The sequence below is a fragment of the Brassica rapa genome, chromosome A06 (genome assembly GCF_000309985.2).
Source record: "Brassica rapa cultivar Chiifu-401-42 chromosome A06, CAAS_Brap_v3.01, whole genome shotgun sequence".
Taxonomy (NCBI): domain Eukaryota; kingdom Viridiplantae; phylum Streptophyta; class Magnoliopsida; order Brassicales; family Brassicaceae; genus Brassica; species Brassica rapa.
In genome coordinates, this window is record NC_024800.2 from 3,154,775 (window position 1) to 3,178,249 (window position 23,475).

Genomic DNA, 23,475 nt, shown 5'->3' on the forward strand with positions numbered 1-23,475 from the left:
TTGGATCAACGGACAGTGGTCATTCCGTCATGCTCGATCCCCCCAGATGGAGGAACTTCTAACCTATCTCACCACCGTCACGCTTACAGATGAACCAAGCAACGCTCAATGGATTATGGATGGGGCTCCTAAACATACTTTCTCCTCCTCTGCGGTCTACAATTCCTTCTTCGAACATTCTCCAATCGTGCCTTGGCACCCAATCATATGGATCAAAAAAGGTATTCCTAAACACAAGTCTCTTGCCTGGATCATGTTACTTAACAGGAGCCCTACTCGCGATCGTCTCCTTTCTTGGGGCCTACAAACGGATCCTCGCTGCCTTCTCTGCAACCTATCCGACGAATCAAGGAATCATCTATACTTTGAGTGCCCATTCTCCATCGCCATCTGGTCCTACTACGCTGCAAGACTAAGGATCCCACAAACTAGCAACTCGTGGGCTGATGTAACTCACTCTCTCCTGTCTCTAACTGGTACAAAGGATCATATCTACCTTTCAATTCTCTCCTGGCAAGCAACAGTTTACGAGGTGTGGTGGGAAAGAAATGAAAGGCTTCACCGAGGGAAATTCAGATCGGTGGACATGGTAGTGAAGAAGATCAATGGACTCATCAAAAATAAAATCTCTTCTCTCAGACCGGAAAGCAATCGCAGGGCCAGCTCTCTTATGCAAATCTGGTTTTCTATCATTGACGGTTCCAGTTAGATCCTAACTAGGGTTTTCGATTCTAACGAGATTCAGATTTCCCTTCTCCATGCGCCCTGACGTGGGTAATGGCCGCTCTCCTTACTTGGGCTTTTTCTATTTTCTATTTTCTTTTCTCTTTTATATGGGCTGATTGAAGGCTGGTTCTGATTGGGTTTTTAATTCTCATTGGGGCTTCGTTAGTCCGTCAAGTTTACATAACTAAAGTAGGTCTTGTAATCACTTTTGCTACCTTATTTATTTTATGCAAGAAAATGTTCAAAAAAAAAAAAAAAAAACAACTATTTTACATGGTTTTATAATTAAAATATTGTTGAATAACAGTTTTTCAACTGATATCTTTAACAAAATTGATTTTGTTCTTTGTTTACGAGATATTCTTTTATGCTAACAGTATTTTTGTATAATCATCCTAAATAAATTGTAAAAAATTTAAGTATTTGACTCATTTGAGTTATCACACTTTTATTCTATAATTCATAAAAGATTTGAATATTGTGTGAGGCTACTCATAAGAATAACTTGTGATTACATTTTGAAAAGATTTGTGCTTTAAAAAAAAATCTAAGTATATTTAAATATATAACTTCCTTAATTTCAATATATTTTGATAATAATCCTAACTAAATTGTAAGAAAAATATATATTTGAATTTTTAATATCATACAAGATTTTAATATTTAATTTATAAAAGATGTGTATATTGCGCTTTCATTTTGAAAATATTATTTGCTTCCAAAATTGAAAAATATAAATATACTGGAATAAATTACTTCCTTAAATTTGATATAGAAAAATTCCATAATTTTGTATTTAATGAGAGATTTTGCATATATCAACTTCCATAATTTGTAAGAAGATATTCCTCTCAATAACTTGTGCAATACTAAATATTAATAAATCTACTATTTTTGGTATTGATTACGATTTATAAAGTATAGAAAATTAGATTAAAATATCTATTAATTTATATGAACCAACATTAGATATTTTAATCTAATTTTCTATACTTTATAAATCGTAATCAATACCAAATATAGTAGAAAACCCAAGAAAAACTGAAAACCCAATGGATTTTCTTTTTTCCTTCTTGAGCATTTCCTTCTTGAGCATAGAAAACCCAACATTAGAAAATTAGATTAAACCCAAGAAACCCACTTAAAGTATAGAAAACCACACCGATTCAATAACAATTCCTATATTTTGTAAAAGAAAAACTGAAACCAAATTGAAAGAAAATTGAGAACCGAACTATCCAAAATACAATTTATATATCTAAAATAATAATTATATTTAGTTTTAAAATGATCGAATAATCTAAAAGTACTATTTAAAAACTAAACTACCCATGAATTTGGATTATCCTATTACTTTTTATCCAAAATATTTTAAATTATCCTAATTCTCCTATAGAACTGAATCACCAATATATTTTTATCCAAACTATTTAAATTTATCCTATATTTTATCAAAAAAATTTAAAATAATTTTTTTATCTGAATTATTCAAAACTATCCGAAAAATGGGAACCGAACCTGAACCTAATTGAACTCAAAATTTTATCAGATTTTTAACATTGTTATTCGAACAACACCCAAAAACCATAATAACCAAACCGAAACTAATTCCAAATTCATAAAAAAACCTACAAAAACCGAAAAAAACAAAACCACAACCAAACCAAAACCGAACCAAAACTAAAAAGAAAAAATTGGAACATAACCAAAAACCGAACACCCATGCTTAAACTTATAACGAACAAACAAACGGGTTAATAAATTTGTCAACAAAAAATAGTCCCGCGCTTTTAAAGCGCGGGTCAAAATCTAGTATTGATTAATATATAACCATCGCTGCTGCTATTTTAAAATGAAACCCATAAAAATCTTCTTTTCACCAATCTGTTAACGAATGATCAAGCTCTCAGTTTGTGTTTGTTTGTCCAAAATATGATAAAGTAATTAAGTGGTAATATATTTATTTCTGGTAACTAGAATTTTCGATTGGTTGTTACAAATAATTTTCCAATTCTTTTTATTTAATCTAAAAGACAATGACATGGCTATGTAAATACTTGTAAGAAGAGTACCTCAAAAAAATGATCTTCGTTTTAATAGTATATATAGATATATAGATAGATTCAATTTAAACTCTTTCTGTTGCTCCTTCTGTTTTATAATAAAGTTATGTTTTTTTTGCAAACATATCAAAATTATGTTGAATTGGTAAACGAATATATTTTGAAAAAATACTTTCATTAGTATACTTTCATTTGATTATGTAGTAACTAGTTTCCTTCTCAACTTGATTAATATGATTAATATTCTAATTGACTTTGATTAACAGAGATTGCTAAATTATTTTAACTTGACCATATTAATCAAGTTGAGAAGGAAACTAGTTACTACATAATCAATTCCATTTTGTATGAATATCAAACTTTCCAAACGTTAATTTTTTTTTTAATTAGTTTTTTTTCTAATTAGTTTATCTCATGAAAAATAAATAATACACAAAGTAAAAGAACCAAGGCGTAAGTCAAAAAGTTGAATTACCCAAAAAGATTCCTCAAAGCTCTTTCTTTACATGTATACGCTTACATCAGTAAATCTTCTTAGAGTTTACCATCTTTTCTATTTACTTATCGTGTTCTTTTACCAGTAGTCACAGCAAGAACACACACCATCCCTGAAATGGTGGAACCGAGTTCTGTCTCTAGCAACAATCTCCCTTTTGTATATCTTTGATATAAGCTTTGTAGCCTCATGACAATTTCTGCACACTCTTAGATTCTTCACTACTGTAAGCTTAGTCCCAGGTTTCGTACTGATCAACCCAAATGCAATAGCTAGCTTCTCGCTGTGATGCCTCAATGCTCCTTCTTTCCATTCCTCTTCCATCTCCTGCAACACTTCAGAGGTATCCGGAACAAACCCTGCTTCCTCCAGTAGCACATCCATCTCTTCTAACATCCCGTAAATTTCTATACTCTGTGGATGGAGTTTATCCCCAATGATGAACTCATGGACCACAGAGTCTATTTCAATGGAGCTGCAACCGGGAACTTTCTTCATACCTTTACCGTTGAGAACCGCTCGTATTCTTGCTACATCTTCCCATCTTCCTGCTGCGGCGTATATGTTTGATAGAAGAACATAAGAACCTGAGTTTTCAGGTTCAATCTCAATGAGCTTCTGTGCAAATGATTCCGCCAGTTCAAGATTCCCATGCATCTTGCAAGCTTTGAGAAGAGAGCACCAAATCACTCCATCAGGCTCCATTGACATCGTGTTTATCATCTCTTCCGCTTCTTTGAATAGACCCGAATGGCCTAGAAGGTCAATCATGCACCCGTAGTGCTCTAGTTTAGGGGTTATGTTGTAGTCATGTGTCATTGATCTGAAAATATGGCGTCCAAGGTCTAACAAACCGGAATGGCTACAAGCAGACAATAAACCAACAAAGGTGATATCGTCTGGTTCAAACCCATTATTTCTCATTTTTGAGAAAAGATTAAACGCTGCATTGGCTCTCCCGTGCATCGCAAATCCAAATATCATTGCGTTCCAAGACGACAAGCTTCTACGGATCATGCTGTTGAAAACTTGATGTGCTGCCTCTATGTCACCACATTTGGCATACATGTCGATCAGGCTGGTCCGGAGAGAAGTTTCATTTGTAACACCCTTTAATCTCTTGTCGATGTACACATGAATCCATCTTCCAATATCGATGGCTCCAAGGTGTGCACAAGCAGGAAGAACACTTAGCATTGTCACATCGTTTGGACTTTCACCTGATCTCAGCATCTCCTGAAACAACAGCAACGCTTCTTTGTAAAGATTCATATGCGTGTAACCACCGATCAAAGTATTCCATGAAACTACATCCTTGCACGACAACCCCTCGAACAGACCAGATGCTATCTCCACGTCACCACATTTTGAGTACAAACCGATAAGACCGTTAACAATCTTGAGACTTGAACCAAACCCATGATGATCATCAACCATTGTATGTATCTCACGACCCAATTCAATACTACCAGACTGAGCACAAGCAGAAAGTACAGTGACCAATGTACCCTCGTCTGGCCTAACGTTCGTCCTCATCATCTCTTTAAACAACTCTAACGCTTCTTCATAACCACCGTTTTCCACATACCCTGTGATCATTGCATTCCATGACACAACATCTCTCTCAGGCATTTCATCGAACACCTTCCGTGCGCTTCGAACATCGCCTCTGGACGCATAACCCGTGATCAAAGCTGTGCAGGAAACCACGTCTCGTTGAGAACTTGTATCGAACACCTTACGTGCATCTTCCAATCTACCGTTTCTCGCGTACATAGAGATCAGAGAAGTGTGCACATATCGATCACGATCACACCCAAGCTTCAAAACCTGCGCGTGGATCTGTCTCCCTTCCTCGAAAGTCTTCGACTTTGCACAAGATTTCAACAGAAACGGAAACGTGTAGGCGTTAGGAAGATGCCCAATCGAAACCATACGAAGATACAGCTCCAGAGCCGAAACAGGGTCCGAACTCGACGCGTGCCCACGAAGCATTGTGTTCCAAATCAACAGGTTCGGCTCCTGAATCGTTTCGAAGACAGATACCGCGTAAGGGAGACCGTCGAAGTGTGGAGAAACAACGCAGAGCTCGAGGAGCTTGCTGAGAGCGTAGTTGGTGTTGTGGAGCCCCGTTTTGACCATCTGAGCGTGGGTTTCACGGAGAGATTGGTGGGTTTTGCAATTGGAGAGGAGGGAAAGAGAAGGGTGGGTTTGAAGAATGTCGTAGGGAGGATCACAGGAAGAAGGAAGGAAGTGGAATGGGTAAAAAGAGGGAACTGCAAGAGGAGGATAAGAGAGAGCCATCGCTCTTATGATTCTTATCGCATCTAACGGATATTTAAACTACCCGCCAAAACTTCTTCGTGGGCCTTATTGGGCTTCTTACGAATACTTTATTTAGCTCATGTTCGGTTTCGTATTGGGTCATATAAGCAAACTCAAAATGTTGATAACGGTAGAATTAGGTAGTCGTTATCATAAAACTTAAAAACAAGATTAATTTTATAATATCATTGTTTTTCGTAGAGGATAAACAAATACATATCGAAAACAGTGTAGGAACTGGTGAAACCATTATTTTGGTGTTTATATGGAGAATTAAAGACTGGTAAGAACTTGTAATGTGTCTTCTTCATCAACTAAACTCTTGGTCTGTATAAGTGAACCATGCGCTTGTTTATTGGTTGAACCGGCCTCGCATTCGTCAGGGAGTCCTGTTAAATATTAATCAAAATAATGAAAAGGATATGATTAATTGTATGTTCGACGACAAAACATCATGGTCTTATCTTATCATATTTGCCGCACTATAGACTTATATCTTGACTTGAGAAATATGCAATTGAGAATCTCAGTTTGAGATTAAACATAAGTTAATGATGAGAGGAAAAACAAAACATACATCGTGCACAGCCACACGGAGAAGCCTCACTTGTTCCCTTGTCACGGTCCTAATCTGAAAATTTTAAGGAAACAAACACTGCTATTAACCAATAACCATGCAATACAATAAACATGAAGTTTTGAAAATGGATAAATTTTAAAGGTTACCTTTCTAACGACACTCCAAGTAACGTTCTGGGTACAAGGAGGAGTGGTAAGTGAGCCTATGTATCTGTAATATTTTCTGCTTCCGATCTTAATTTGTTTGGGATCAATCATCCTTACATGTTTCTCTGCGTCATCCAGATCGGTAATGGCCTCTAATTCCTTCTCCAACTAGCACAAACCAAAGATATAGATCATAATTGATAAAAATAATAGTTAGTAAGTTTTTTTTTATATATTTTGTGTACCGATCTGATAAAAGTATCAGCTCTTCCGATCTTGTACAAGACAGTCACAACAGCCATTCTCCCATTCTTGCCTTCGTGAACCATATGCAGCTCAAGTGCAAACCTGTTTGCATGTTGCAGATTTCGTATATTAGATGTATCCAAGTGTCATATATATCAAATTATTAATATATTATACTTTAACATTTACAGAATTATTGCTTTTTAAAAGTATAGATGATATTTCCAAGACGTTTGGTGTGATGTTTTTCTTTTATTCAAAATTAATTGGCTACCTTCTTCCGTTGACCGTATGCTCAGAGGGAGAGTGCCAGTGAAGCTGTTGGAGTTCATATTGAAAACCATTGATCTTAATACTTCCTGCTCCATCTTCAAATTTTAGCTGTTCAACAATATCAACAAAATAATAAAAAAAAAACAAAATAATAAAAACTGGTTTATAAAAGGTTACAACTATTAACAAGTCGAGACACATATAACCTAGGTTTACGTGTTTGGCTAGTTGTGTGGATAGAAACTCAACAAAATCAATAAAAAGCATGTGCATAAACAAAAAATAGCTAGGTCTCCAGGGTATTATAAAAATATACCATAATGTCATGGCCTCTGTTCTTGATAGTGGCATTGGAAGGTTCATAGTCTCTAATAAGCCGTCCAAGATGAGAAACAATCTTAACTCTCTCGTTCATCATATCAATGGGAGATTGTAACTCTCCTTTTCCACACATCTCCCATTCCGGTTTAATTTCGCCCCATCTGTCTGGCCCCTTATCATCGTTCTTCTTGTAGTTAAACTCGCGTTCGTCCTCTACATATCACCAATAAAAAAATATTCAAGATTGTAAAAAAATCAATTTAGAAGTATATAGAAATATAGAATAAACTAGAAAATCTCAAAGCTTACGCACCAACTTCTCCATTACTTGTAGCAGCAGTCGAAAACGAAAAGAGGGTGAAAATGATAAACACAAAGAAGATGCATCGGATTGGTGAGCTCTCCATCTCTTGTTTTGTCTTGATGAGGAGGGAAAGAGAAATGGGTCTTAGCGTTTAAATTGTAAGACAAGGTAGTACGTATTGAGCTTGGTTGAGAAGCACATGCAACTATAAATACTTGTTGAGACAGACGATTTTGTACGGATATGTTACTAGTCCACAATTATCAAAGAATAATTTGCAAAGTAACCATCTTAGACAATGTCAGTGTAAAATTCTATTCAAACTCAATCTGTGATAAGGTAAGTACTGTAGTTATGAAGATTATAATTTACTTTGACTAACAGAGATTGCTAAATTATTCTAACTTCAGCAAATTAATCTAGTCGAGAAGGAAACTAGTTATTACCAAATCGATTCCATTTTGTATAAATATCAAACTTTCCAAATGCTAAATGATAATTACGTGTGTTATTTTGAACACTCTACAGTGCAATAAGAGTAGTTTTGAGAAATAAATTTCTATCTGTGATAAGGCAAGTGCAGTTATGAAGATTCTAATTTACTTTGACTAACAGGGATTGCTAAATTATTGTAACTTGAGCAAATTAATCCAGTTGAGAAGGAAACCTAGTTACTACAAAATCAATTCCATTTTGTATAAATATCAACCTTTCCAAATTATAAATAATAATTAATTAGTTTATTTTTCAAAAAAAAAAAATTACACAAAAGTAAAAGAACCCAAAAAGATTCTCCAAAGTTCTTTCTTCACATGTTTATGTGAATCTTCTTAGGGGATTATTAGGAGATGAATTTGTATAGACTTTGTGAATTTTAAGAGTTGATTGATCTAAAAATGTTATGTGGATTGTGAAAATTTATATAGATTGACTTATGAAATTTGATCATAACTTATTTTAGATTAATATAGATTTTCATGAATTTATATTACCTTTTTTCTACCATTTTTTTGTCAAATAAATATTTAATATTTCATATAGCATGATTCTTTATTTAGTAGGGGTAGGCAAGAAAACCGAACCGAAATCGATCCAAACCAAACCAAAATCTATTATCAAATAGTTTGGTTTAGAATTTTCTCAACCTGAACAAACCAAACCGAAATAGATCCGAACTGAACTGCGTTAAACCGAACTGCACTAAACCGAACCGCGTTAAACCGAACCAAGAAACCAATGTGTTTTTGTTTTTATTTGAATTAAACATACTAACAATAAACAATATATTAAAATCCAAACACTAAAGTCACTATTAACTTTTTTAATATTCTATTTACTTTAACTGTTGTGTTCTTATAAACTTTTGTGGTTTTATAAGATTTTTGTTTCAGCTTTATATTAGATTTAATTTACATAATTTATTCTTACGAAGCATTATTAATGATTTGTTTAATTTTCTATTTGTTTTATAGTTAACTTTGATTTGATTATGTTCTTATGAACTTTTGTGTGTTTTATATTGGATTTAGTTTACATAGCTTAGTTTTTTCATAGTCACCAACATGATGATTTCATGACCATACATTTATGTTTAAAAACATGATTTCTGTTAAAATAATTAAACTAAGGGAACCCAATTAAACCGAACCGAAACACAAACCAAGCCGAATACGAACCGAACCGAATACAAACGAAACCAAAACTGATCCAAACCAAACTAATTATGGTTTACTTCAGTTGGAAATATTCTAGAACCGAACTAACCAAACCTAACATGTTGGGATAAACTTGAAATAACTTGAAGATCAAGTTATCTATTTCCTACTGAATTGTGGATTAGGAAATAGAAAAGTCCTTAAGTGTTTAAGAGTTATCTAAACATTATAATGTCTAGTGTGTTTAGGACTTTATATTCTTATCCTACTATATAAAAGGGACTAAATTCAAGGCTTTTGAGACTATCCACCTCAGCCAAAATATTCTCATCTAAAAAGAATTAAAAATAAATATCATTTAGAAAATAATTAACTAACATACAACTTTTGATATTTCTAGAAATTTTAAATTTGTAACTGCTAATTTATTAATAGAATCATATATCTATATTGAATTATGTTATATTTTAATAGTTAGACTTTAAGGGTAAATAAATTATTAATTTATAATATATATAATTTATAACATTATATTGTAGTTATAAATAAAGAGAAAATAACCGGGAAGGATGAAGAAGCTCATGTAAAATTATGTAATTAAAATGGTAAAATGGTGAGTATGATGAGGTGAATCTAAGAAAATTTGTTGTACAAATTATGGTGTTTTATTCGTCCACTATAATGATTTAAAATAAAATATATATTCACATAAATAAGTCAATATTTGTTGTTTTTTTTTTGGTAAGATGTTAAGATTATTATTTTCTAAAAGGTTACACTGTTGTTTTTAAACAACTTATTACAGCAAGGAAACAAAAACAACCAACAACAACTCAAGGTAAAAAAAGCCTTAAGGAAGTCTTATACAAGAAATATAAAAAGAAGTAGAGAAGATGAGAAAGAAGAACTTACCGGGTAAGAGAGGAGACGGTCACGCATCATACGGTCGAAAGAGGCAAGGATGACTGATGAAGGTGAGGAGACATGACTGAAAGTAGAGCTTAATGACTGGAGTAGCATGTGCATCTACGTTGACGCGAGGTTGATTGATCTAGGCTGCAACAGAGTGTAGATCAGCCGGAGGAGAAATCCAAACTTCAGCAGCAAAAGGCTCCCATATCAAGCGAGAGAAAGAGCACTCAAAGAAGAGATGATGGTGAGTCTCTATTTCCAGATTACAAAGGGCGCACGTTCCTGAGACATTTAATCCCCAACGCCTCAAGCGATCCTTGGTTGGCAGTCTTCTCCGCAAAGCCAGCCATGATATAAACGCATTACGTGGAATATGTTCCTTGAACCAAATATTCTTGTGCCAATATGTATTGTTGATAGTGTTTATATTCTTTTCTGACATTAGTATCCATATTTTTTGATAAACTGATCCAAAGAGATTAGTTTGTGGAGCTAACCAAACGAGGATTATAGTGTTTACTTTGGAAAAAGTAATAGGTTGAATGATAGATGGCGTGCGTGCCTTTTCACATGGAAATCTGCACATATATTAAAATTATAAGTTTTGAATCATAGAGAAAATATAATGTATATGACTGAAGTTGGTATATTCTGAAACTAAAGATGGCTGAAATTCTTCTTTGTCAAAATGCATAGATGTGAATCTTATATGAATAGAGTTCTACATTGCTTATAGCAGTGTAATAAACTCCGTGTGTAAAGGAGAAAAAATGATATATAAGTGAAAACAAAATTTATGATTTTTTTCTTGTGCCTATAGGTTCTTCGCAATTTGAAGAAGAAAGAACATATTGTGTGAAAATCTTTGGCTCGGTCAAATTTTATCCAGTTGTTTACAAAACTGTTGTTATCTGATTCATGTAATTTTTCAGTGTTGATTTAAAAGCCCAAAAAACCTATCTATACTGACTTTTTTATATTTTTTCTGTGATTTGAATTTAAAAAGAGATAAAACTTTCGATAAGTTATGTAAACTCAGAACAAGTATTTAGCTTTAGAAAGCATTTACATGTTTCAAACTTATAATATATACATATATAATGTTTAAAATTATGCATATAAAACCTGTGTAAAATGTGTCTGAATATGTTTCTCTTCTTTAATGTGTTAATCGTACTATATATAATATTATTTTAAAATTTCAAAAAGTTTATGTCACTATCACATACAAAAAACCATCAATAAAAAATATAATTCTCCATCTACAACAAAAAAATGAAAAATTATTAACATATAAATTTAAATTAAGAAAAACTAACATTGGAAAAACAAGAAGTTAATATAAAAGAAAAAAATTAACAAATAATATTATAAATAAAATAAATTTATAAGACATAATCCGCGCGAAGCGCGGAAAAAATCTCTAGTATATATAGAGATGTCAAAGTGTGACATTAGATATGAATTTTGAGATGGAGAGACTTGAGAGATTTAGTTTTTGAATGAGTTTTCTAAAGCAATAAAGAAGAGTTAATTTTTTAAGTTCAAGTTACTTTCGATCTTTGAGTTCTACATTTTGTATCAGAGACTTATGAAGAGATGGGATATATTGTTTCTTGGACTGGGAAGATGAAAAACAGTTGAGGATCGTCCTCAATACAATGTCCGATGTTGAGTTCAACAAATTACACCGTTTGGACCATAAGAATGAAAATTGCATTGAAGGTACACAAGGTTTGGGAGGTTATAGAAGGAGAAGAAACAACCGAGGGAGACAAGAACAACATGACCATAGCTTTATTGTTTCAATCTATACCGGAACTCTTATTCTTCAAGTTGGAGAACTCGATATTGTGAAGAAGGTACATGAAGCGATTAAGCAAGGCATGTAGGAGCAAAAATAGTCAAAGAAGCAAGGTTACAAACTCTGATGAATGAGTATGATCGACTCAAGATGTAGGATAACGAGATTATTGATGAGTTTTGAGGTAAGCTATCTGAGATATTTTCAAAGTCTAGTGAGTATCGAAGAGCTTAAACTCGTCAAGAAGTTCCTTAAGAGCCTCCCTCACAAGAAATACATTCATATTGTGGCATCTCTCCAGCAAGTATTAGACCTTAATACTAAAATTTACGAAGGTATTATTGGTCGTTTAAAACCATATGAAGAACGCATATTCGAAGACGAGGAACCACAAGAAGATCAAACCAAACTTATGTACATAAATATTGAAGCTCAGACCGGACAACATAATTAAGAGTATCGGAGGGACTACAATAGAGATTTCGGAAACAGAGGACGAAGAGGATGCTCTTTGTACAGAGGACCTGGTCGAGGTCGGAATAATTGGACAAGCGACGCACCGTACATAACTTGCTATTGTTGTGACAAATTAGGGCATTACGCCACGGACTGTCCTGTCCGACTACTAAAGCTACAAGAAGTTCAAGAAAACGACAATAGCGAGACACATGACGCGGATAAGCTTATGATGCACGAAGTGATGTATTTTGACGAGAAAATTTGTCTAACAGACAAATACGAAACAAACGCTGGAGTAGAGAACATATGGTATCTAGATAACGGCGCGAATAACCATATAACAGGAGACAAGAGATATTTTCTAAATTGGATAGCTCAATTACGGGAAAAGTAAGAGTCATGGATGATTCATGCATTGGTATAAAAGGAAAAAAGAATAATATATTTCATAGATATGAACGATTAGTCAAGGAAGATGACCAACGTCTATTTTATTCTGGATTTGAGAGACAATAGTCTCGGACGAGCAATATAGTCAGGATGTGATATAAGGTTGTGAAGAGAAGAGCTAACCATGCATGATCAACATGGCATGCTACTCGTTAAAGCACAAAGGTCTAAAAATGAGCTCTATAAGGTGCGCATGGGAATCAAGAAGGCGGTTCAACTAAACTTAGCATATATTAGTGAATCAAATAGATGGCATACGAGGCTCGGACATGTCAATCACGATACAACGAAGATAATGATAAAGAAAGAACTCGTGAGTGGAATACCGAATGTTAACGTGGAATGGGAAGAGGTGAGAACTACGAGAGGAAGAGATAAGAGAGCGCCATCACTCTTTCTTATCACATCTAACGGGTATTTAAACTACCCGCCAAAACTTCTTAATGGGCCTAATTGGGCTTTTATTTATAAACTTTATGTTAGCTTATGTTTGGTTTCTTTTTGGGCCATATTAGCAACGATTGGGTAGTCGTTATCATAAAAGCAAGATTAATTATATAATGTCATTATTTTTCGTAGACGATAAACAAATACACATCAAAACAGTATAGTAACTAGTGAAACCATTATTTTGTGTATATATGAAGAATTAAAGATTGGTAAGAACTTGTAAAGTGTCTTCTTCATCAACTAAACTCTTGGTCTGTATAAGCGAACCACGCGCTTGTTGATTGGTTGAACCGGTCTGGCATTCGTCAGCGAGTCCTGTTAAATATTAATCAAAATAATGGAAATTGGTGAATAAATTGGACAGACAAAACGTCATGGTCTTAGCTTATCATATATACGCACTATGGACTTATATCTTGACTTGTGAAATATGCAATTGAGATCAGTGTGAGAACATAAGTTAACGATGTTATATGATATATATATTTTAAGAATACGACATTGCTTTTGTTTGTTAAGTGTGAAATGTTGAGGGGGGGGAAAACAAAACTTACATCGTGTACAGCCACACGGAGAAGTCTCACTTGTTCTCTTGTCACGGTCCTAATCTGAAAACCATGCAATACAATTAACATGAAGTTTTGAAAATGGATAAATATTATAGGTTACCTTTCTAACGACACTCCAAGTAACGTTCTGGGTACAAGGTGGAGTGGTAAGTGAACCAATGTATCTGTAATATTTTCTGCTTCCGATCTTAATTTGTTTGGGATCAATCATCCTTACATGTTTCTCTGCGTCATCCAGATCAGTAATGGCCTCTAGTTCCTTCTCCAACTAGCACAAACCAAAAATTATAAATGAATACTATTATTGATAATAATTAAAAAAAATTGATAAATAATAGGTAGTAAGTTTTTTTTTTTGTGTTTTTGTGTACCGATCTAATAAAAGTATCAGCTCTTCCGATCTTGTACAAGACAGTCACAACAGCCATTCTCCCATTCTTGCCTTCGTGAACCATATGCAGCTCTAGTGCAAACCTGTTTTCATGTTACATATTTCGTCTATTAGATATATCCAAGTGTCATATATATCAAATTCTATTAATATATTATACTTTAACAGTTACAGAATTATTGCTTTTTAAAAGTATAGATGATATTTCGAAGACGTTTGGTGTGATGTTTTTCTTTTCCTCAAAATGAATTGGCTACCTTCTTCCATTGACCGTATGCTCAGAGGGAGAGTGCCAGTGAAGCTGTTGGAGTTCGTATTGAAAACCATTGATCTTAATACTTCCTGCTCCAGCTTCAAATTTTAGCTGTCCAACAATATCAACAAAATAATAAAAATTGGTTTATAAAAGGTTACAACTATTAACAAGTAGAAACACATAAAAGCTAGTTGCTTCAACATGTGTTTACGTGTTTGGCTAGTGTATGGATAGAAACTCAACAAAATCAATGAAAAAGTATGTGCTTAAACAGAAAATAGCTAGGTCTCCAGGGTATTATAAATATATACCATAATGTCATGGCCTCTGTTCTTGATAGTGGCATTGGAAGCTTCATAGTCTCTAATAAGCCGTCCAAGATGAGAAACAATCTTAACTCTCTCGTTCATCAGATCAATAGGAGATTGTATCTCTCCTTTTCCACACATCTCCCATTCTGGTTTAATTTCGCCCCATCTCTCTGGCCCCTTATCGTCGTTTTTCTTGTAGTTAAACTCGTGTTCATCCTCTACATATCACCAATAAAAAATATATTCAAGATTGTCATAAACCTAATTTAGAAGATATATAGAAATATAGAATAAAATAGAAAATCTCAAAGCTTACGTACCAACTTCTCCATGACTTGAAGCAGCAGTCGATAGCGAAATGAAGTTGAGAATGATGAACACAAAGAAGATGCATTGGACTGATGAGCTCCCCATCTTTTGTTCTATCTTGCTGAAGACGGAAAGAGAGATAAATAACCTTTAGTGTTTAAGTTGTAAGACAAGTTATTCCGTGTTGAGCTGTGTTAGGGAAAATACGTGCAACTATAAATACTTGTTGAGAGACTTGAGACAGACGATTTTGTACGGATATGTTACTAGTCCACGAGACTTCCCATGCTCTCTTCCCTCCAGACGACAACTTTGACTCTTTTGGAAATATGTTTATATTTAATATCGGAACAGAGAGCAGGTGTGAATCAAACCCAAATTTTCATCACCAAATCGGTTACCATTTCCAGTAAGAAAACACATGTGGGATTTATTGCGTTCATTCATATGTGTCAATAGGTTACAAGGATATGGCACACATTTTATTACTTTTGAAATAGCATAATGAAGAAACAATTTCACATCTGAATCATTAACTGTCCTATCTATTCAGCAGACATAATAGAAAATTATAAGTAGTAGTACTATTATTGAAAATTTTAATGCTTCTGTTGTATTAATGACAATTTTCATTGCTAATCAGTATCATGATATCAGAAAGTTTGACAAATCATTCTCAAATATCAGTGCCGATGAAAATAAATTAGGAACTTTGACATACAAACTTTCTCGTCAATTATTATAATATTGAACATAATTCCTTGTTTGCTAGATTTTTCCCAGTTACATCTAAATTTTAGAAAGCAACAAAATATGAAGGAAAAAAAACTATAAAAAAGGAAGGGGAAGGTAAAAACGTACGCAGAATTTTTTTTTTTTACACAAATAAAGCTGTGACATTTGCCAAAACATATTTATCAAATTTAAGACTGAGTTAATATATAATTTACTTTCATGTATTTTCTTTGTTTGAAAGCTGATCTGCAAATTCAAGTTTTATTGACAGAAGAACAACCTCCCGAAAAGGTGATGAAAACCAATACATGAAAACAACATCTTGAAGTCTCGCGTTACTTTCCTGCCTACAACCATGCAAATCGTTTCATGAGAGGAGCACTTTCTGAAACTTTTCAGACCATTAGTCAAAAAGTAATTATTTAGTATGGTTAGATAACATTCACCAACTTTTAAAAAAAAATTATAAAGAAGATCACCATTTGAATTCCGCAAGGTCAAATAATCGTTTCACCTTACCATATAATATAAGCAAGTAAATATTGAAATTATCCTTTATTCCTGTAAGTCTGATGGTCGTACCATCCAGAAACCTAATTGTAACGTCTCATTTTGTTTATCTAATTTCATGTGAACATTCATAGCCCAAACCTGGTTGCAACGTCTCAACCATCCCCTTATGTTCTATGTTTTGCATTTGATCCTTATTCAAACTAAATTTCAAGTCAAATTTTGATTGATCAGTCATCTTGAAAAATTTATCCGGTTAAGCATTAATCAGTTTGGAGATATTATAAAGGGGACGCATGAAAAACTATAGCGTACTTCAGTTATAAACGTTGTAAAGCCAGAATTTTATATTAGGTTGTGCTTTTTTATATTTGATTTGACAAATGCACAAAATGAGCTTTTGAAATAAAAAAGTTCGAGAATTCAACAACTTCAAAAGAGTCTGGTTAACAAGCATTATAAGAATTCATCGTTGCCCTCATCGTACTTACTCCACTACGTACGACATAAAATAACCAGTTTTCATTCGATTAATCTTGAGAGAAAATTGTAATTAGTGATGATCATTCTGCTCACTGTTGCGTTGCTAGTTCACATGATACAATATGAATATAAGTGGTGAAAGACAGACAAATTATACGAGTGAGACCAACTTTTATGACTTTGACATGTCTCTGTGTCGTCATCAAGTTTTGAAAAGAGTCTTCTTATTGCATCAGGACGATAGACGACGGGAAAGAGTATGTTCTGGCATCATAAAACAGAGGTATAATTTTGGTTGTTGAATCTCATGGCAAGAACATAGACCAAATTTGTTGTCTTCAAAATAAAAATGAAATTCTAGAAATCAAACTACGTCATATTCTTTGTTGGTCGTCTTTGTATAGCGGTCATAACTTGTGGTGCTTGCCGGCCGGAGGTTCCGCTATTGCTTGAACTACAAGATTTATATATATGTTTGTATGAGGTTTATCTGGACCCGGGCTTAATAAATAAGAAAAAAATTGAACTTTATTAACAAATTTACGTATCGATTTAATTTTCGACATTCATCTGATCACATATTGTTGTGAGATTTCTTTTATTAATAAATAAAAAATTTACTGAACTCGATTATAGATTTTAGCCGTTGACTATGGAGTGTTTAAAATTCGGGCTTAGCGTCCATCTAAACTTCTTAAAAAAATTTGATGTTCATGGGCCTAATCTTATTACTAGCACACTAATGTACCCACAGGCTTTTAAATTTTATGTTCACGGGCCTAATCTTATTACTAGCACTCTAATGTGCCCCAGGCCACATCTAACCCATTTAGAACCGAGACTTTTAACTCTTACTATTTTGGAATAACCTTTATTCTAATATTTTGTCCACAAAAAAACCTTTATTCTAGTTTAAGTTGAAAAATGGTTTTGCAACCATTGTGGATACCTTTGGCTCTAACCGGTAACCACAAAAAAAATAGAAAAAGAATAGGAAAAAATGAATGAAAGAGAATAAAATAAAAAGAAAATTTATTTCTCCTCTAATTTGTCAAGGAATAATTATAGTCTTTTATTCCTTAAATTTTAAGTAATGTTAAAGAATCATAGGTAACAAGTATTCATTGTAAATGATGAAATTGTAAGAAATGCTAAAAAAATTAGCTATTCCCACTTATTCCCTTGATCACCATTTGGAGCCTTTGTATTTCAAAAAAAAAAACAATGTGGATGCTCTATATATGTGTTTCAAAAAAAAAAAATGTGGATGCTCTATATACAGAAAATAAAATTTACCATATGTAAACGGCCACATACACAAGACGATGTATGGTGGTTCGCTAGCTATAGCAAACGGCTAACTCCTAGCATATCTTACACCACTGGTCATATATGTAACATTAAACTAGAAATTATTATCTAATTTATAAAGCTCACTACACACTTAGATGGATGGATCTAAATATGATTAAAACGATAGTACTTTGTATATTTGAGAGTCAGCGAGGATGTCTTTATCTGAAATGGGGAAATTATACGAAAAGTCTAATGGTGTCAGGATCAATCAAATATCTACAAAATAATAATACTTGAATTGCCAGCATTTGATTAAGGTCCCTTGGATTAAGTAGGCAGGCCACGATGCAGGTCAATGAAGCAATTATAACAATATAATCTCAAAGTCTCTACAAACAGTCGAAAAGCTAATTTGGAAATATGTCTGGATTAGTTTATTTGAGTTATGACTTGACCAGCTTGAAATTATATATATGTGTACATATGCAAGTTGTCTGAAACTACACAAAAAAAACTTAATTAAACGTCAATAATGTAGTTACTTGGCGGATAAGCACAAATAGACTACTCTGATAGGAGATATACACTTGGTCGACTTGGAATCGTAATCCAACATGCTAAGACACTTGACTAAAAAAACTAGTCGACGACTGCTTTTAAAGGATTGCGGTATATAGCAATGCATGGAAACACACTTATTTTGGAATTGTATGCCTAAATTCACATAAAGAGAGCTGCCTTAATTTTTAATCAAAATAAATAAATTACATGATTAATGATAAATAGTCAGTATTGTAGTATTCCTCTGTCTCCATTATATATGTCAAATTAATACAGCAAAAGTACACATGTTACAAATTTAAGGGCTTAAAGGCGATGAGCTCATCAATGTAGTTGACTTTCGAGTTTTCACATTTCGACAAGGAATTTATGTTTGTTTCTTTATATCCCAACTTGTTGGAACGTCGACACGTCAGCAAGATTGATTGATAAGCATTTGACGTTTTCAAATACCCTTCGCGAGACAACCCATCCCATAGTTTGCTCGACTGGCCTAACGTCACGGCGCGGATAGTACGGAAATTTCGTGCACTCACATTTCGCATATAGATATTTTGATTATACGCATATCTACATATCAAATGCACCATCATCAGTTATATGATATTTTTTGAATTTTTGCTGTTGTTAACTAATGACACGGTTGTACTATCAAGAACTTTTGAGAAATTCAGATTCACTAGTTGTTACGATGGCTAAAAGCCTAAAAGGCTAACAAGAAGTTCAAACTGTATATTATGTTGTTTGTGTATATCAGATTAATTTGCTATCTTCTTTTAAGATCTCTTGTAGTTTTTTTTTCTCTTGCACTGAACAATAATAAAAAGATTGTTTATGTTCACCCAAAAACACACACACATTATATATGTAGTTTTTGTCTTTCAAAACCTAAAGGTTATATCTCTCTTAGATTTAGATGATGAAATTTACACACAATAATGCATAATTAGATAAATTGTAGTAATTTTTTACGTCACGGATCAAGATCAGTAATGATATATGAATCACTAGAGACTCTTTGTTGTCGTTTAAAGTTCTACGCAGTCGTAAGCAAATTGAAGAGACAACTAATGTGCAGCTGAGGCCACTCTAAATTCGACCGTCTGGGAGATCAATTAGTTTATTCACTAAAGGATCATATATTCCTTTTGTGGATACTATTTAGTGTACATAATGACAATGATAACCCTCCATGACTTGTAAATGTACAATATCTTACGTGGTCCAGATGACAACTAAATATGTTACTATAGATTAAAAATAGAAAATATCATTGAGTGATCCAATTCCGCCATGCAAGGCCGGTTTAGACCGCATAAACTCTGGTCCAACTGAACCATATATAGTAAATCCACCTCGAGGACAAATAAATCTGGCAAACTGTTTGTCTCTTTTGAGTGGTTATCCACATAATCACAGAAAAGACTAAACTTAAAACCTACAAACAAGGTTCTTTCAACTACTAGTCTACAGGGCCGGGCCTGAAAAATACCGGCCCACAAGCAAAAAATATTTTTGGACCTTTTGTTTATAAAAAACAGTAAAAATATAAAAATATGCGGACAGGGTGATTCGAAACCAGGTCTAATTTCAAACTCAGAGCAATGTTACCAATAGAGGAACAAGCTCTTTATGTTTATCATTGGCCCCAAAATATATATATTTTTCGTCGGGCCCCAAGCATATGCTTGATGGGCTTCTATTCAGGCCCGGCCCTGCTAGTCTATATGGAACCAGCCACTATGTTTAGCTTCACGTAGTTTCTTTCTTGGACAAAGGGAATTGATAATAGTTAACAACTTCATAATACTAAGACAATATGTTCCTAGCCATAGGGGAGGGTATACCGGTAACTTGAAAAGAAATGGCAACCTTTGAGATAAGCGGGAGACTAGGAATATGCGTGCGGCGAAAATGGAATCCTCAAAAGAATACTTTTATATTGTAAGTTAACCGTTGAGAATCTCCAAAGAATGCTTTTGTTAAAATTGTCAACGCTAAGAACCCTATATATGCCCTGGTGTAATCTCAAAACATCAATAAACACAAACTTGAATCAAATCTCAAACTTGTAAAGGAACTTTTTTTTTTTAAATGGGTGATTCTACTGGCGAGCCGGGAAGCTCCATGCATGGAGTCACCGGTAGAGAACAAACTTTTGCTTTCTCGGTGGCTTCACCTATTGTCCCAACCGACAAGACAGCAAAGTTCGACCTGCCGGTGGACTCGGAGCATAAGGCAACGGTTTTCAAGCTCTTCTCCTTCGCCAAACCTCACATGAGAACGTTCCACCTCTCGTGGATATCTTTCTCCACATGTTTTGTCTCGACATTCGCAGCTGCACCACTAGTCCCCATCATCCGTGAGAATCTCAACCTCACCAAACAAGACATTGGAAATGCTGGAGTTGCCTCGGTCTCGGGAAGTATTTTCTCTAGGCTGGTGATGGGAGCCGTGTGTGATCTTCTAGGCCCACGGTACGGATGTGCCTTCCTTGTGATGCTTTCCGCGCCAACGGTGTTCTCGATGAGCTTCGTGCATGATGCTGGAGGATTTATAACTGTGAGGTTCATGATTGGTTTCTGCCTGGCGACGTTTGTGTCTTGTCAATACTGGATGAGCACTATGTTCAATAGTCAGATCATTGGTCTTGTGAACGGGACAGCCGCCGGATGGGGTAACATGGGTGGTGGCATAACGCAATTGCTCATGCCTATTGTGTATGAAATCATAAGGCGTTGTGGTGCAACGGCTTTCACGGCCTGGAGGATTGCCTTCTTTGTCCCTGGTTGGTTGCACATCATCATGGGAGTCTTGGTGCTCAATCTAGGTCAAGATCTCCCAGATGGGAACCGAAGTGCCTTAGAGAAGAAGGGAGAAGTTGCCAAAGACAAATTCGGAAAGGTATATTATCTATATGAATAATATCATAATACCTATGTGGTAGCTAATGGATCAAAGGTTTAACTAGTGTTTTTTCGTATACATTGTGTAGATTATGTGGTACGCCGTTACAAACTACAGGACTTGGATCTTCGTTCTTCTTTATGGATACTCCATGGGAGTTGAGTTGAGCACTGATAATGTTATCGCTGAGTACTTTTTTGACAGGTTAGCTTTTGATTTGAAACCGAAAATAACATTTTTGGTATTGATTGTACACTTTGAGAAATACCTCATGATAATAATAAAACCTATCTTTATTTTTAAAATAGCAAACAAGAAAATAAAATTCTCAAAATAACATTAGTTAATAGTAAATATTTTGTATTTTACATTTGGGTTTCGGTGTAGGATTTAGTTTTCAGTATTTAAGAGTGAAGTTAGGGTAATAGTTTAAAATTTGAAAATAGTTTAATTATTTATTCTTTAGCAAAAATTATAATGGAAAAAAAATGTATATATATGTAGACTTCTTACAGTGTAGACTACAAAATAAGTTTATAAGGAAGTCTATATATATGTAGACTTCCGAATGATAGAAATGTAAAATACATTTCTGTTTTTTTGTGTGTTATTCTTGTTATAAATTGTATTTTTGCATGACCAAAGAGTAAATATTATATATGGTTCGTTCAGATTTCACTTGAAGCTTCACACTGCCGGAATCATCGCAGCATCTTTTGGTATGGCCAATTTCTTTGCTCGTCCAGCAGGAGGCTATGCGTCTGACCTTGCAGCCAAGTACTTCGGGATGAGAGGGCGGTTGTGGGCATTGTGGATCATTCAGACAGCGGGTGGTCTATTCTGTGTGTGGCTCGGTCGTGCAAACACCCTCGTCACTGCTGTTGTAGCTATGATCCTCTTCTCTTTAGGAGCACAAGCCGCTTGTGGAGCCACCTTCGCAATCGTTCCCTTTGTTTCTCGGCGAGCCCTTGGTATCATCTCAGGTTTAACCGGTGCCGGAGGAAACTTTGGGTCAGGGCTCACACAGCTCATCTTCTTCTCGACCTCAAGATTCACAACCGAACAAGGGCTAACATGGATGGGAGTGATGATAGTTGCCTGCACGTTGCCTGTGACTTTAATCCACTTCCCTCAGTGGGGAAGCATGTTCTTGCCTCCTTCTACCGATCCAGTCAAAGGTACGGAGGAGCACTATTATGCTTCAGAGTGGAATGAGCAGGAGAAGGAGAAGAACATGCATCAGGGAAGCCTCAGGTTTGCTAAGAACGCCAAGTCTGAGGGCGGCCGCCGTGTCCGTTCTGCTGCTACCCCGCCTGAGAACACACCAAACAATGTTTGATCATACCAGCCACAAGGAAAGTGTGAAGGATGGTCGCAGATAAGAATTTATATGTCCCACAGTGAAAACAAATGCGTATGTTATCAATGCTTGCTGGACGTTATTTGTTGTGTATCTTTCTTTCTTTCACTGAAGAAACATTTGTTTTGTTTACGGCTTCAAGAAATATTTCTAATCAAAATGTCTATCTCTTGCGACATTAGTTTACTACTTATCCTATATCATTAAGGTCTGAAGATATTGGAATTTTCAAACTCCACGGTTCAACTCATTATAGAGTTACACCACGTAGAGATACATAATTATCCAAAGCCTCTAATTTCTCAACACATACCTCAGCAAAACCGTATATTTAACATTTTTTTTTCTTAAAAAAGCGATTACACAATTTATAGCAAAACAAACAACTAAATTCATGAAATAAAAAAAATAAAAAAAACAACTAAATTCATAATTTTTAAAGAACAACGGGAGTACACAATAACTAGTAAGAAACATGAACTCGTCAAAAAAAACATGAATTCGTCATTTTGCCAATATATGAATCCATTTACGTCAGCTACAAACGCAATTCCAAGAGTTCATTCATGAAGCAAAT

General features: G+C 34.5%; 4 protein-coding genes across 5 annotated transcripts; 1 reads left to right on the plus strand and 3 right to left on the minus strand.

The window, feature by feature from the left end:
- Positions 1 to 3,149: 3,149 nt before the first annotated feature.
- On the minus strand, positions 3,150 to 5,840 carry LOC103871555 (pentatricopeptide repeat-containing protein At1g08070, chloroplastic). The gene has a single exon (XM_009149817.3). It carries the CDS (start codon positions 5,587 to 5,589, stop codon positions 3,364 to 3,366), a length of 2,226 nt encoding a protein of 741 aa, XP_009148065.1. The 5' UTR covers positions 5,590 to 5,840; the 3' UTR covers positions 3,150 to 3,363.
- A 67-nt stretch (positions 5,841 to 5,907) lies between these two features.
- LOC103871697 (alpha carbonic anhydrase 7-like) lies at positions 5,908 to 9,589 on the minus strand. The gene is made up of 7 exons (XM_009149976.2): positions 7,490 to 9,589; positions 7,172 to 7,389; positions 6,857 to 6,963; positions 6,582 to 6,684; positions 6,337 to 6,504; positions 6,188 to 6,241; positions 5,908 to 5,999 (listed from the first exon to the last, which is right to left on the minus strand). Exons 1-7 carry the CDS (start codon positions 7,581 to 7,583, stop codon positions 5,925 to 5,927), a joined length of 819 nt encoding a protein of 272 aa, XP_009148224.2. The 5' UTR covers positions 7,584 to 9,589; the 3' UTR covers positions 5,908 to 5,924.
- A 3,720-nt stretch (positions 9,590 to 13,309) lies between these two features.
- On the minus strand, positions 13,310 to 15,221 carry LOC103871556 (alpha carbonic anhydrase 7-like). 2 transcript variants are annotated; one of them, XM_009149818.3, is made up of 7 exons: positions 15,058 to 15,221; positions 14,738 to 14,955; positions 14,428 to 14,534; positions 14,151 to 14,253; positions 13,880 to 14,047; positions 13,765 to 13,818; positions 13,310 to 13,525 (listed from the first exon to the last, which is right to left on the minus strand). In XM_009149818.3, exons 1-7 carry the CDS (start codon positions 15,149 to 15,151, stop codon positions 13,451 to 13,453), a joined length of 819 nt encoding a protein of 272 aa, XP_009148066.2. In that variant the 5' UTR covers positions 15,152 to 15,221; the 3' UTR covers positions 13,310 to 13,450. The 2 variants fall into 2 exon arrangements, with proteins under 2 accessions (XP_009148066.2, XP_033128425.1); XM_033272534.1 differs by having other exon boundaries at positions 13,310 to 13,818.
- Positions 15,222 to 20,667: 5,446 nt separating this feature from the next.
- On the plus strand, positions 20,668 to 23,058 carry NRT2.2 (high-affinity nitrate transporter 2.1). The gene is made up of 3 exons (XM_009149820.3): positions 20,668 to 21,535; positions 21,627 to 21,742; positions 22,211 to 23,058. Exons 1-3 carry the CDS (start codon positions 20,726 to 20,728, stop codon positions 22,875 to 22,877), a joined length of 1,593 nt encoding a protein of 530 aa, XP_009148068.3. The 5' UTR covers positions 20,668 to 20,725; the 3' UTR covers positions 22,878 to 23,058.
- The last annotated feature ends 417 nt before the right edge of the window (positions 23,059 to 23,475 follow it).